At 43.4% G+C, this 13960-nt stretch overlaps 1 protein-coding gene across 4 annotated transcripts in view; it reads left to right on the forward strand.

The window, feature by feature from the left end:
* ASB3 (ankyrin repeat and SOCS box containing 3) overlaps positions 1 to 13960 on the forward strand; it is a 404583-nt gene that overhangs the window by 323108 nt on the left and 67515 nt on the right. For all 4 annotated transcript variants that reach the window (XM_086927737.1, XM_086927738.1, XM_086927740.1 and 1 more), the window contains exon 9: positions 3721 to 3972. In XM_086927737.1, the coding sequence (XP_086783863.1) occupies positions 3721 to 3972 (252 nt within the window). The remainder of the gene's footprint in view (positions 1 to 3720; positions 3973 to 13960) is intronic.

A 13960-nucleotide genomic window follows, 5' to 3' on the forward strand; every position in this document is an offset into this window, starting at 1 on the left:
CTTCTGTGTCGCCATTATTTCTGTCTTTAGGGATTCTGCCATTTCTGTGGATGGTAACTGGGTACCATCTTTAAGTTCCAAAGCGGTGACTAAAACTACCAGTGATCGTTGCACCTTTGCAGTTGAGCCCCATTGTTCTTTATCTGTACTGTCAAAGTGAGACTTGGGGGTGATGTGGCATTTTCGGAAATTAGGAATCTGATCCATTAATGCTGGTAAGAAGATCAGCTTGTCAAGTATTGGATAACAAGCACAGGGAGATTCCTGCGGAGAGTATATGGATTGCACTCTTATTATAAGATTTGTTAATTTATCCAATTTCGTATTGATCCCTGAGATGCACGATGCAATGATGTTCATTAGATCTATTTGGGTGTCAAGTTTATCGGACTGCGTTATAGGAGTGTCTGTTGATGCTTGAAGTGCATGCAACAGTCGGGCGAAAAGTTCTAGTTGGTTATTTGGATTGCTAAGTATGTCTCCTGTCCCATATGTCAATTGTGATTAGTTATAACATTTTACTTAAGTTTGGGTGATACGTTTGTTTCGAAGTCTCTATTTTTGGGATTTTATGTAGCCTCCAGTAGTTGTCTGGTTAGTTTTTCCGAGTTATCTTTAGTCAGACTTATTTTGCTCACTTGTCTGTTATTTTGACTCATGTTAAGAGGTCGTGGGATACGGGGCTCGTGAGTACGGGAGTTGGCAGCTCAGCACAGCACAGCTTACGCAGTTCCGTGGCTCCGACTCAGTAGTTCCGGTTCAGCGATCAAGTTCTGATTCCAATCAACAATGCAATGCACATAGAGTTATGTAAGAAAACACCCAACATGGAAAATACCATCAAACCCCTTCATATCCTTAACTGCCCTTTCTAGGGAATGACTTAAAGTCTTAGAATTTGGCACGTGGTTGAACAATCCAAGGCCATGCATTTATCTACGTACATTTGTTTCTTGAATGTGAAGTGAAGGCACTCTGTATTATCTTTGTCTATCAATCCCTCTTCTCATTTTCGTTTACAGTTGGGCTATACCATGTTAAAGTAGGTGTACCTCACAATGCATTATTTTGGGTGAAGGCTAGGTAAAGGCTGTGGTTTTCCAGAAATGCCCGGTGACTGTAGGACAAGTTATGAGTCAAGAAGTATTTCCTTGTTCCTTCTTTGCTACAACACCCAAAGACGATGATATCAGCTTGCCAAAGGGGGCATAAAAGGGATCACAATCCACCCTAGCAATAACTCTGTTTGTATTTTTCTCTTGGCCACGAGCAAGTTAGAGGTTGCAGACATTTAGGAGATGGGAACCAGTAGTGACTCTGAAAGGAATGCAATATCCATTCCAGAATCGATGATTAAGTGGATTTGCTTCTTATGCTCGATAGTATTCGCTCAGCAAAGATGCTTTTTAATGGGGTGCCTAGCTTCTAACAAAATGGATTCTTGGTGTTTTGCACACTGCGCCTCCACATTTCTGCGTTTCCTAAGACACTTATCTTCTGGATTGCCTTGCATCCCACTAAATGATTGTAAGTTTTAAACTTGCATGGAGTCACTTTGGAGCAGGGCGAACTGTGAACAGGTGAGATTCCTATTTCTCAGTTCTAAAGGTAGGTGAAAGAATGCTCAAAATTAGCCACACCAAATCTCACTTGGGATTATACATAGGAAGGATGCACACCTTTGTGTACACAAGATGGTGCAGCGCTACTTGAACATGTGTGGTTATCCTGAGTAGTGCTGGTATTAGATAAGCTGATAGCTGTTAAGTGCCTCTACCCTGTCTGGGTTTGTGTAATGCAGAAGGTACAGAGAGATTCATAGCTGCATTAGCACCTTTTCCTTGACTGTTTTGTCAGACTTAAGGTAGGAAGTCACATGTCCCACTTGCTGCGTTCATTGCAGCTAAGACCTGGAACGAGCTATCGGCAGACATCAGACGCGCCCCCTCCCTGAACACCTTCAGGAAGACACTCAAGACCTGGCTCTTTGTCTAAACAGATCTGTGGACCCCCCCTCCTTCATCCCTCCCCCTCATGGGTGAGTAGCGCGCTTACAATTCCCTGATTGATTGATTGATTGATGACATTTATATAGATGCTTAAAATAAAACAGCAGTTATCTCAAGTCAATTGTTAAACCTTCATTGTTCGTGAATGCTTTCGAATGGCACAAAAATCCTTCACAAACTGAATGTGCAGAGGTTCCTTGAAGCTCCTCAATTTTTATTTGACTCCCAAAAAAGGTTTTTGTTTTCAGACGTTGCGACTGATTCTATCTCATGTATAGCAATCTTAATCTGACAAAGTGACCCAAGATCTCCTTTCTACCATGCATAGTCTCCTGTATTGTACAATACTGCACCGTCAATGGGATGTCGGTTTCACAGTTAGAGTCAAGGTAGGGTCCGGGACATAGAAGCATTGTAACGCTCAACTGAATGTCACTTACTAGTAAGCTACTTGTATTAAGAGAAACACCAGCAAGCATTCCTCCCATCACTTCTTGCGTGTTTGCTGTAATGCTTTACGTGGTTAAGGGTATACCCAGGTGTGGGTCCCTCGTTCGCTTTAACACAGGATCCAAGCTTTATCTCACTGAGAAGACCTAATAAGGCTAAAACTGATGTAGGGTTGTTTGCGTTCTCTTCTGGAGAGGGTTTCACCTACCTGTTGAATATGGTAGGTGCGGGACTGATTTGCTTGAGGCGGGGCTCTGTCTAGCGTGGCACGGTGGGCAGGAATGCAATCGGGTTGCCAGTGGTTTAGAATATTTGCTAGCATCCCTCCTATATAGTGGTGTGCAAAATTTGCTTAATTTTCTTTTATGTAAATATGCAAAATGTTGAGGAAATTACGCAATATTTCTGAAATGAAAATCTGTCATTTAGCTTAGCGTTGTATTTTAGTGTGACATGCGTCTTAATGTTAATTTCGTAATTAAAAAAATCGTGAACAGTACAAGTGGCAACAGCAGCAGGTGCTCATGTTCTGGCTGTTTTTTTTATTTCTGTACACTGACTGTTTAATTTTGCAGCATATTGCACATAAATACGCGATGAGGCTTGATGGCGTAATTTCTGGAATTTTGTGTCGAAGCATACATGCAATTCTCGAAATTACCCATGTGCAATGTAAGATCAGCGAGACTACTTCTCTCACCTTTTGTGTGTTTGATGCTTTGAAATACTCCATGAGTTTGAAGGAAATATGGTTAGACATATGAGTAATTACAAAGAATATCGCCCATCACCGATAGTGTCTTCCCAGCTCCCTCTACCCCCATCATATTTTGATGAGATTCTTTTCTTCTTAAAATATTAAAATTATATTTCTGAATGCTATTTCTCACCAGATAGACACATGCCATATACATATTTTTTCCTACTTAAGTACACATTCCTCCTTGTTGTTGCCCTTTTATTTGATAGTTTAACAACCCTTCTTTTTCCAGCAGACACACTTCATCTCCACTTTTTGAACTACCCGAGCTGTGCAATTTGACAATGTTAAGTACTTTCGAGCTCTAGCTGCATTATTTTCACACTTTTGATAAAGAAGGCTGCAGAACCAAGAAGAAGAATTACTATGTTTAGTAATTATATAATTTCTGTTGTCAGTTTCATGATCCTGAGCTCTACTCAAATGTTATGAACATTACGCCTGAGCCTGCATATACCCAGAGAGTTATTTGTGAAATGATTGCGTTATTTCTTCTTATAGGAACTTTGGAACAGTTCCCATACTTCTCAGATATGGGGCGAATCTGATGGGTATGCACTTGGGACAGTGCTTGAACCATGAGAAATTTTCACTTTTTCGACTTTTTTTGGAGCGTGGTTGTTCATTACCATCTAAAAAAGATGACCAAGATTTCAGGAATTATGCAGCCAAAGTACAGCAGCACTACAAAGAATGGCTCCCCTGCCTTCTACTGGCTGGATTTGATCCACTGCATCTCCTGCATACGTTTTGGTAATGTCTATATCTTTCCAAATGTTAACATTCTATGGTATAAACCCAAATGTATGTGAAATGAGAAAGTCAAATTTAAATTTGATCAGAGTGCCATGATGGAAATAGTTGTTTGCATTTTGAGTGCATGCATTTAATTGAAACTTTTTAAATGAAAGTGGAGCTATCCAGGTGCTGAGAGGATATTGCTTGTGTGAGCTCCAGAAATCTCTGTATTCGGTACTGTATGCAGAGAAGGCAGGACTTGGGATAAACGATAGGGAGAAGGTTCCTGCATTGGCCAACGTGAGACAACCTAGAGCCTGAAAATATCCCAAGAACTTAGAAGCCCTCAGCCATGTAGAAAAAACAAGAAAGTACTGATGGCCAAGCCCCGCAGTCATTCCCTCCCAAGATGTAACGGGAGGGTGTGTCTGGAGGCAGTAAAAAGAGGAGTGTGGGTACTTTGGGCCCCACCCAAATATAAAGGAGGAGTAGCATGGTCTGGTTGCGGAATACCAGAGGTCCCTGAGGTGTACCAGCACATATGAAGATTACACCTGAACCTATGCAGCTTTGCAACGGAAACCTCTAAAGGCAGCAGACCAGGGTGGTCTTAGGGTGGTGCTAACTAACTACTTGGTCTGATATGTCCAAATTTTGATGGTGATCATGATAACCGGCCTAATGGAATGAACACTGTCTGGTAAAACCGTGCAGTGAAGGAGCTGTGCAGCTGCTGAACTCATCTGGGTGTGGAACATTATTACAGTATGCCAGTAATGGAATACCAAGATAAGCAAAAGATCTTTCATTTGCTACAGCATAATGTGAGTCAGGTGCTTCTGAGGTTAGGAGGATACATGGGTATTCTTACTCTAACCATGATGAGCCAGGCGCTGTTTCAATATTTTTCTTGGCCCCAAGGCCTCTAGCTCATAGTTGGGGCAAAGATACACATTTGAAGATTATCTTTTCCCTACGCCCCATATCTGGGAAACATATTACTCCTGCCCTTGTCAGTAGTAAATCTCTAAAAAAAAAAAATTCAGGTCGGGCATGGCTTGCAGATGAGTTGGTGAATGCCCTTAGGTTGCTTGTGGGCATCCATAGGTATGCGTGGGCAGAGGGACTGGTTTGCTGGATGCCATTAGACCTTTTGTACTTCTGTTTATCGTTATGACAATATATTGCATTTACTAGACTTTTATCCAGTGAATGGTGCAATGTGAAGACATCGAAGTGGTTGTTTTAGAGCATTGTGTGTGCTGGTTGCAGGCTTCAAAGGTGAAGTGAACACAAATCGTGTGGTGTGGTTTTTGCCTTCCAGGGAAGGGAGCTTTTTTTCTTCAGTGGGTCAGCAATACATGACATCTGATAACTCACTGTATAGGTCATTGAAATCTCTGGCCTAGATCTCAATACGCCGATAAAAAATGGTAAATTCATTCAACTCCGCATGGAATTGCTCTTTCCTTAAGATTATTTCATGTTCCATCTCAATAGATCGTGAAAAGGTGGTAGTGCTGCATTGACTTTCAGTAATTCTGTCTGTCATCTGTCTTCAAATGTCATCTAATTCTTTCTCTACACGTCAGTGCCTCGTCATTAAAATTATTTCCACTGCTACTAAATCTACCAGAATCAATATCGCTTACCATCTGTCATTAAACAACAACTCATTTACCAAACATTGCATGACCCATATTCTCTTTCACCTTGTCTTTTCCAATCACAATAATTTATTCATAACCGAGTCCAACCTAAACTCTGACAATCCTCATGAAACCAAGGTTTCTCTCTTTGCATGAGAATGACCTCCTACATCATTGCTTAAACACACACATCAACGAGCCACTCTGGAACCCATGGCTTGACAGGGTTTCTTATCAGTTGATGATGCTAGTCTGGATGACTGGCCAGATCATTGCCAGATTCCTTTCTCCAAGCCCAAAGCCATTATTTGTAGACAACCTAAAAGACCAAAGCCGGGGCCAGGGATACCAGCAACATAAATGGCAATAATCTTGACTGCTTGCTTTGCAAGCCTCCCTTGTTTTCCTGAAGGCCATGATATAAACTACATTATCGATTCCTTTAATGGTGCTATGTCTGATATTATCAATGACTTCACCCCACCCGAGGAGACAGAAACTCAAAACAGAAAGAAAAACAATCTAGAGCAGTTCATAGAAAAAGTATATATTTGAAGCAAATGGTCATCCATAGCCAAATCCACTAACTCTGCAATACAGCGGGAGCAACCTGTGCTACGTCTCAGTGCACACTGAACCAGACGATCGGGAGTGTAATATGTGTATACCTTTACAATGTAAATGTCTGTGTCTGTTATTCTCCTAAACTGATTTTTATCACTGAGCAACAGTACCTCCTTGCTCATCTGTTATTGTTCTCTGTATATCTGCTTGCCATTCTCGTCTACGTTTCGTGTTTTCAATGTGTTCAGTGGTTCTGGTTAGAAATATAAGAATGTGAAGATGTACCAAGGGTTTTAATTTTGTATCGTATTTGTTAATAAACAAAATGTAGCTGAATTCATCAGTTTTTCACCCAGCATTCCTCTTAAGGAGTGGCGTATGCTGTGATGATCCACCCTGCTCTAGTAATTGATATAATGTCAAAAATGAGCCTTCCTGAACATCTCTCCCTTATTTCTACTTTGTAATTTTTGCAGTTGCACTGTACTCTCCTCTCTTGATTAATCAGGAGCCAGGTGCACCATTCCACCAGCATGGTGGGTGCGTATGATAAGGTTTCCTGTAGGTGTTCGAGTAATCGATTCTATGCATATATCATGGTGCCTACTGGATCTATAGCATTACAGCACTGTGGTCGGGCACTGAACAATGAGGTTTGAGCTTCAGTGGAGCCACTGTGTCCTACTTCAACAACGGGTGTGGTAGACATGCTGAGCCATGTACCCAATAGTGTGCGAAGTGACTCTGGGCCACCCTACAGTATATCTCCAAGTCTTCGGCTTTAGTCCAACATTTCATAAATACCATTTATGGGTGCCCGAGTGATCTAATTGACTTGTGGTTGTTTCCCTGCCATGCCATCTTTATCAATAGTTTCTGTAGGCTGTGAAAAAACACTCTAGGGAGCACTTTAGGTATGTTAAGAAATAGGAGCAGAAATCTGGGCAACACCATCATTTTCAATATGGCTATTCTGCTCGCTGAGGACAATGGAACTTTGATCTATCTATTTATATTGTCCTATATATGAGAGTCTTGTCAACTGGAACTCCGTAATTATTTAATATTACTATGTTAGGGTCTGTATGCATTTTGATTCCCAGGAATCTCACTGCCCAGTGTATTGGGAGTTCCATTCCACACAATTTAGTGACTTTCATATGTGGACATCAGTGACATATCCCAATCTTTGTGTAGGCCAGAGTAGCCTCCACACCGCACTATTTCCCTCAGTATGGCAGTCAGGTTAACTTCCAGGTCTTACTCATATAAAGATATGTCTGCATATGTGTATAGTATCATTTTTTAACCTGGAAATCTCAGGTCCCTATGTTTTGTTTGTTTTGTTTTTTTGTACTTGTATAGCGCACAGCTACCCGCAGTGGGTGCAAGATAATCATCAAGTGCGCATGCCAGTCATTCTCCCACCAGTGCTTATTACAACAATAACAAAGGATATCCCTTCAGGTACCCGTACTTATCACTATTTATCATCGACTCACTGTTATATAATAATCTAATCCGCTGTAGAAATATGTTACTTACACCAATTTTGGCTAACACTGCTAGGATTGATTTCCACTACACCGAATCAAAAGCTTTCTCAGTGCCCAAAAAACAGCCAAAGCCCATACCACTGGGTCCATCCGGGACATGGCTTCCAACAAGATTACTTTTGCGTTCGTATTTAACAATGATATTGGCCTACACAATAAATATTGGTCTGCAGATTTGCCTAGTTTAAGTATTGTAACTAATCAGTGTGGGTGGGAGACTGCACCTCTTTGCCATGTGCTCAAGGAGTGTTGTATGCACGGTTAGTTCTGGTAGGTATTCTATGTGCATACGTTCTTTTGAATGTTTCTAATTCTCTTTCCATTCATTTTAATCTATCCTGTATTGTTATGGATATAGACCTCTAAAGCATCCCAGAGTGTCTCAAAATAGTCCTCCTAGCCTATTAGTGGGCATTCAGGTAGAGTGAAAGGAGATGAATGGTGTAATTGTTCTAGAGTGGTAAAAGTTAAAAATGTTCGAGAGGAGGATGGATCGAAGAGTTGTGGTTAATTCTACTTGCCAAACATAAATAATTAGGAAACCTGCTAAGTTTCGTTACTAAAACATAGTAGACGTTGTTGTTGTTTATGTGGGTGGTGGTTGGCTTGATGTAGGATTGAGTTTGGTTGTTTTTATCTTAAAATTACTGGGGGGATTGTTGCGTGTTTCTTTGATAACAAGCTGTAGATATTTCTTTTAACGTTCTTCATTGTTTAATTTAGGTTGCTCTGTATGTTGTAACAGTATTGTTTTAAATCAAATATGATATACAATGATCATATGTCAATACCTTTAATTTGTAAAAAGGGAAGATGTTGTGGTGATTCAAAATAGCGCCCATGCTTTGTTGGTCGTGCTGTTTTTAGAAAGTTCTTAGAAGGGGTCCTAAGTGCTTATGGAATGTTGGGATTTAAACCAGGCAGACAAACCGTTGTCTCCTGGTGCTGTTCTGTGCATGACGTGAATAAAGTCCTCTTCCCTTTAACAGCATGTCATGTGATATACTGTGGTACTACACATTCCTAACATGATTCAGAATTGATCTGTTTCCTTTATCAGATTGGGAAGAGATTTAAGAAAAGGGTTAGAGACATCTTTGAAACAAGCCATCACACGTTGTTAGACACATTAGGACTTCGGGCTGGACTGTTCCCATGAGGCACTGGATACAAGCTAGCCTGGCTGATGACGGCTGATTAGCCAGAAACCGGTCCCAGGATGCTTGTTTCCGGTCCAGGGAAGACATAGCTTGGCAGTTCAGGCTGGACGGTTCCCATGAGGCACAGGGTCAGACTGATTTGCATATGGCCATGTCTGAACTGGAGTGGCGGAGTGAGCTAAAGAATGATTATGGATTAAACCCAGATCAGTTGACTGGGGGTGAGTGCTTGCAATGAGCAACACTCCGTCCATCATCCCCTTTAGTTTTGCTTTGTTCGCCCTAAGTTGGCAGGGTGTGCCGAGGCGTGGGTCCCTTGCTCACTTTGCCACTGAATTCAAGCTAGCCTGGCTGATTAGCCAGAAACCGGTCCCAGGGTGCTTGTTTCCGGTCCATGGAAGACATGGCTTGGCAGTTCGGGCTGGACGGTTCCCATGAGGCACAGGGTCAGACTGATTTGCATATGGCATGTCTGAACTGGGGTGGCGGAGTGAGCTAAAGAATGATTATGGATTAAACCCAGATCAGTTGACTGGTGGTGAGTGCTTGCAATGATCAACACTCTGTTCATCATCCCCTTTGGTTTTGCTATGTGTTTGGTAATGCCAATGCAAATTTGATTACTGAATGATGTAGGACTATCTTGATGACTATTATCCCAAGGCTGATTGGTAGTTCTGAAAAGTATAGAAGCTAACATGCTTTTATTTGATGAATGTCTGGGCAAGATTGTTGGTAGAGATGTGAAAACCTTTATACAATGAATAAGGCTGAAAATGCAATAAGAATGTTTTTTGTCAGGGGAAGGGTTGTGAAATTTGGACATTTTCACAGCCAGATGTTTCAAACGGTAATGTGCCGAATAGAGATTAATTCGTAGGGTTTTCAAGTCACTACAGGATTTTTTTTCTCAAAGAGTGGGATAAGTAGTAGAGGATGATCTGCTAGAGGACGTTGTCAGGTGCAGAATGGAGCACCTAGTGAGGACGAGGGAGTTATTATTCGTTCATCTCATGCAAATGTTGGTAGCAGAATAAAGGATTTTTTAAAGAATTAGTACCGGTGACAAATGATCCATGGGTGTTGCACACCCTTTGACCAAAATGGCTGCGCACCTGTGAGGCTCTTGCTGCTTGGCGGCATGATCCTTCAATTATCCAGACTTTTCACGCATCAACTTCGCTCCAACTGCCTACCGCCTGGTTCTCATCCCTATGCCTATCTCCGGTTGGAAAATCAGCGACCGCGGATACTTCTAGGCGATCCAGGAGTCAGGTAATGTTCTGAGCGGAAACTGACGTGGAGCTCTTCTGGACGTCTCTCCGGTTACTGCCGCTATGCGAGCCACGTGGGATCCTCGTGATGTGTAGGCCACGCTGGGACTCGCGCTGATGTCCGGTACCCCTGATGTGAAGCCAGAATATCGCACGCCCTGCCACTCTCATCATCCCTCGCCTAAGCGTGTGCGGTAAGAGGAAGTTAATGTTGTCAGTGATAAAGATAAAGACGTGCTGTTCTTGACTGTGCTGACGTGCTGATGCCCGTGCTCCATAGAGCCTTTCTTGCACAGTTAATGGGTCCTCTGGCATTTTGCTGTTTTGCACCCGTCACTAGCTCTCTTCGCTTGACTGCTGCCGCATAATCATTTTGGTGCCAGCCCATCTCCCCGCAAAAAGGGGGGAAGAAAAAAAACCAAACAAAATAAAAGAGACACTGCTTTTGTGTCCTGCTGTGTTGTGGTAAACACATGGCACGGCACAGCTCTGTATAGGGACCTGCCGCTCCTGTTTACCTCATACTACTTGAGAGAGACTGTACAGCCGCACACCCTCCAGCTTCTCTCCACTGCGCGGAGTTGGGTGCGGAAAGAGACAACACTTGCTGACACAACCAAGAGAGGCGCGCTTAGACTCATGACTCCCCGTCAATACACAGGCTGTCTTACATCCACGCGTACTATGAATAGGGAGTCACCAGCCTCCACGTTGCTCCATATGTATCCTTTGCCGGCAGTCACTCCTGCCTCGCTTTCAAGGACATCTACTGCATACCTGGTACAACGTAGTGAACACACGGTGCCTTGTGGTGCCTGCTGCTGCCATTTGCCCAATTCCACTAGGCGTCCACTTGAACTTGTGATGCCTGTGCGGCGGCAAAACGCTACAGACTCCTCCCAGGAGAGAAATACGCCACAACTCCAAGGCGATTGGTTCGTGGAGTGGTTGATAAGAGACAGATCAGTGACATATGCAATAACTATGTTCTCATTGGTGGGTGGCAGGCGTGATATCCCCCATGTTTAAACTTTGGACTATGCTAAGCACCCCTTCCTCCCTCTATCCCCTGACACTGGGAGGCTACCTTGTCAGCTCTGGGAGAAGGGAGAATCTTGTTGCCCGCTAGCGACCCCCACACAGGTGTTCCCCTTTACTGTTTTTTTTTTAGGGGTACTTAATCTGGACTGAGATGTCTAAGGTTACTTGGGAGGTGGGTGGGCAGAAAAATGCTGGTACCGTTGGAGTACTGTTGTGGGGGGAAAGGGAAGGAAATTATTAATTTAAATGTTCGCCAATTTTCCTTTCCAACAGGTAAACATGTAAGTACTCATAAAGAAATGCACTCACAGCTTTACGTCCCATACACATCAGGATAACCACATACCTCTCGGCTATCACTCTGCATACTGAGGGGTTAAAGATAAATCTTCTTACATGGAACATCAGGGGGTTGGGGATCCCCCTAATTGTAGACCAGTCCTTACATATCTCGACCGACATCAAGTCCACATTGCTATGCTACAAGAGACGCATTTTGACCCACATCACACTCCTTGTTTCGCCCATAAGTGGGCCACACACCGAGTCTTCTCATTGTATTCTACATATTCGAGGGGCACAGTGATTCTTATCACAAAGAACACTCCTTTTGTCCTGGGTGGCACGTATCAGGATTCCTTGAGTAGGAGCTTCATGATTTGGGGAATGCTAGGTACACAGTCGGTCACACTAGTATGCTTTTATAGGCCGAATGTGGATAACCTGGATTACTTCACCACGCTATAGGGACAAATCCTTATGGTGGGATCCACTCATATCATCTGGGGGGGGTGATTTCAATACTGCGCTTTGCCCCACTGTTGACAGATTCAACCCACTCCCTCAGCACTACACCAAAACACAGGACGCACTGACTAACATGTTCTCTGCCCACGGTCTTACAGACATGTGGCGACACGTTCATCCCAATGGCAGGGAAGGCACACACTACACAGCAGCGCACTCTACCTGGGCCCGATTAGATTTCTGGCTGGTCTCCCGAGGTGTTGTCTCGTGGATACATGCTGCTGAACACTCAGCCAGAACTTATTCAGATCATGCTCCGGTTCTTATGATGATTGCATCTCCTAACTCGATTGCTACTCCAAGGTGCTAGAGTTTAATGCCAGAGGCTCTACTAGAGTCTGTATTTGAGGCGGAACTTGTGCAGAAATTGCTGACTTTTTTTCAGAGAAATACAGGCTCCGTTACCCTCATGTACATAGTCTGGGAGACCATCAAAGTGACAATCAGGGGGTCTTGTATAGCTAAGAGCTACGGAGTTTTACAAGATATCCATCGTAGTTTGCAGAAAACTTGAGGACGAGCTGAAACAATTGGAAAGTAACCTATGGCGAGACACCTCCGGGACTCAACAGGCAACATGTAGAGATAAACTCTCTAAATACAAGGATACTGCTGAGTGCGAAGCTCCATTCCGGGGAAAATACTTTATAGCTCGTAAGTTCAGGGAGGGAGAGAGACTGGGTAGAGCTTTAGCGATGGAAATTCGGTTGCCCCACCTCTTCAACAATTAAATCCTAGAAATTGACGACACAGATGGTACACGTCATAGAGACAGTCTCGATATTCCTAACATTTTCACCAAGTTTTATCCTGACTTATACAGCACCCGTAAAGGCGAGCCCCCGGACCTCTCCGCATACCTGAAGGACATAACTCTGGGATGGCTGGGCGATGCCCAGAGAGAGTTCCTTGCTGCACCCTTTGAAAATGATGAGATACGAACTGCAACTATGCAGATGCAGTATGGGGAGGCCCCAGAGTCAGATGGCGATGCCCAGAGAGAGTTCCTTGCTGCACCCTTTGAAAATTATGAGATACGAACTGCAACTATGCAGATGCAGTATGGGGAGGCCCCAGAGTCAGATGGCCTGTCCATTGACTGCTATAAAACCTACATTGATCAACTGCTTCCAGTACTAAAACAAGTCTACAAAGAGGCCCAGGAGCTAGAGATTCTGCCCGTTCGATTAGGGAGGCTCTCATCACCTCTATTCTGAAACCTGGTAAACCTGCGAACATTTGTTATTCTACCGCCCTTTATCTCTCATCAACAATGATGCGAAAATCCTCGCTAAAATACTGGCAAACAGGCTAAGGATTTATTTCGGGCATGGCGACGTCATATAACCTTCGTACCCTTTTCTCCATCCTACAAAACGTAGATCCGCATTTGGCACTAGTGGCGGTCTTTTTAGACGCCACAAAGGCCTTTGATTCCATGGAATGGGACTACCTATTTGTTATACTGTCATGGATACGACTCTTTTACACAACTCCTGTAGCAAGTGTTTCAATTAATGGACACACTTCCTCCCCCTTCTCTATCACCCGGGGTACCCGGCAGGGAGGCCTGCTTTCCCCACACCTTTTCAGGCTAGCAATCGAGCCACTTGCGCCCAAAATCAGATAGTATCATCCAGACAAGGTGTTACACTGCTTCCCTCGCCCAATGCTCCTTTCTTTATATGCTGATTATGTCACCTAATACATTAGAGAACCACACCACAACCTCAATCCGATGCCTCGGGAGGTTGTGATATTCGGAGGACTTTCCGGAATTCACATTAATTGGGCGAAATCCCAGATTCTTCCACTCAATACTTGGTGACAGCCTTCACTCCTGAATTCCCCATAGAATGGTGCGCTACTGAAGTGAATACTTGGGGATACACATCACTGCCGACCGTGAACAGCGGATGCGGCTCAACTATGGCAGAGCATTTGAGAACATT

Source organism: Lissotriton vulgaris, chromosome 6, assembly GCF_964263255.1.
Source record: "Lissotriton vulgaris chromosome 6, aLisVul1.2, whole genome shotgun sequence".
In the NCBI taxonomy this organism is placed as follows: Eukaryota; Metazoa; Chordata; class Amphibia; order Caudata; family Salamandridae; genus Lissotriton; species Lissotriton vulgaris.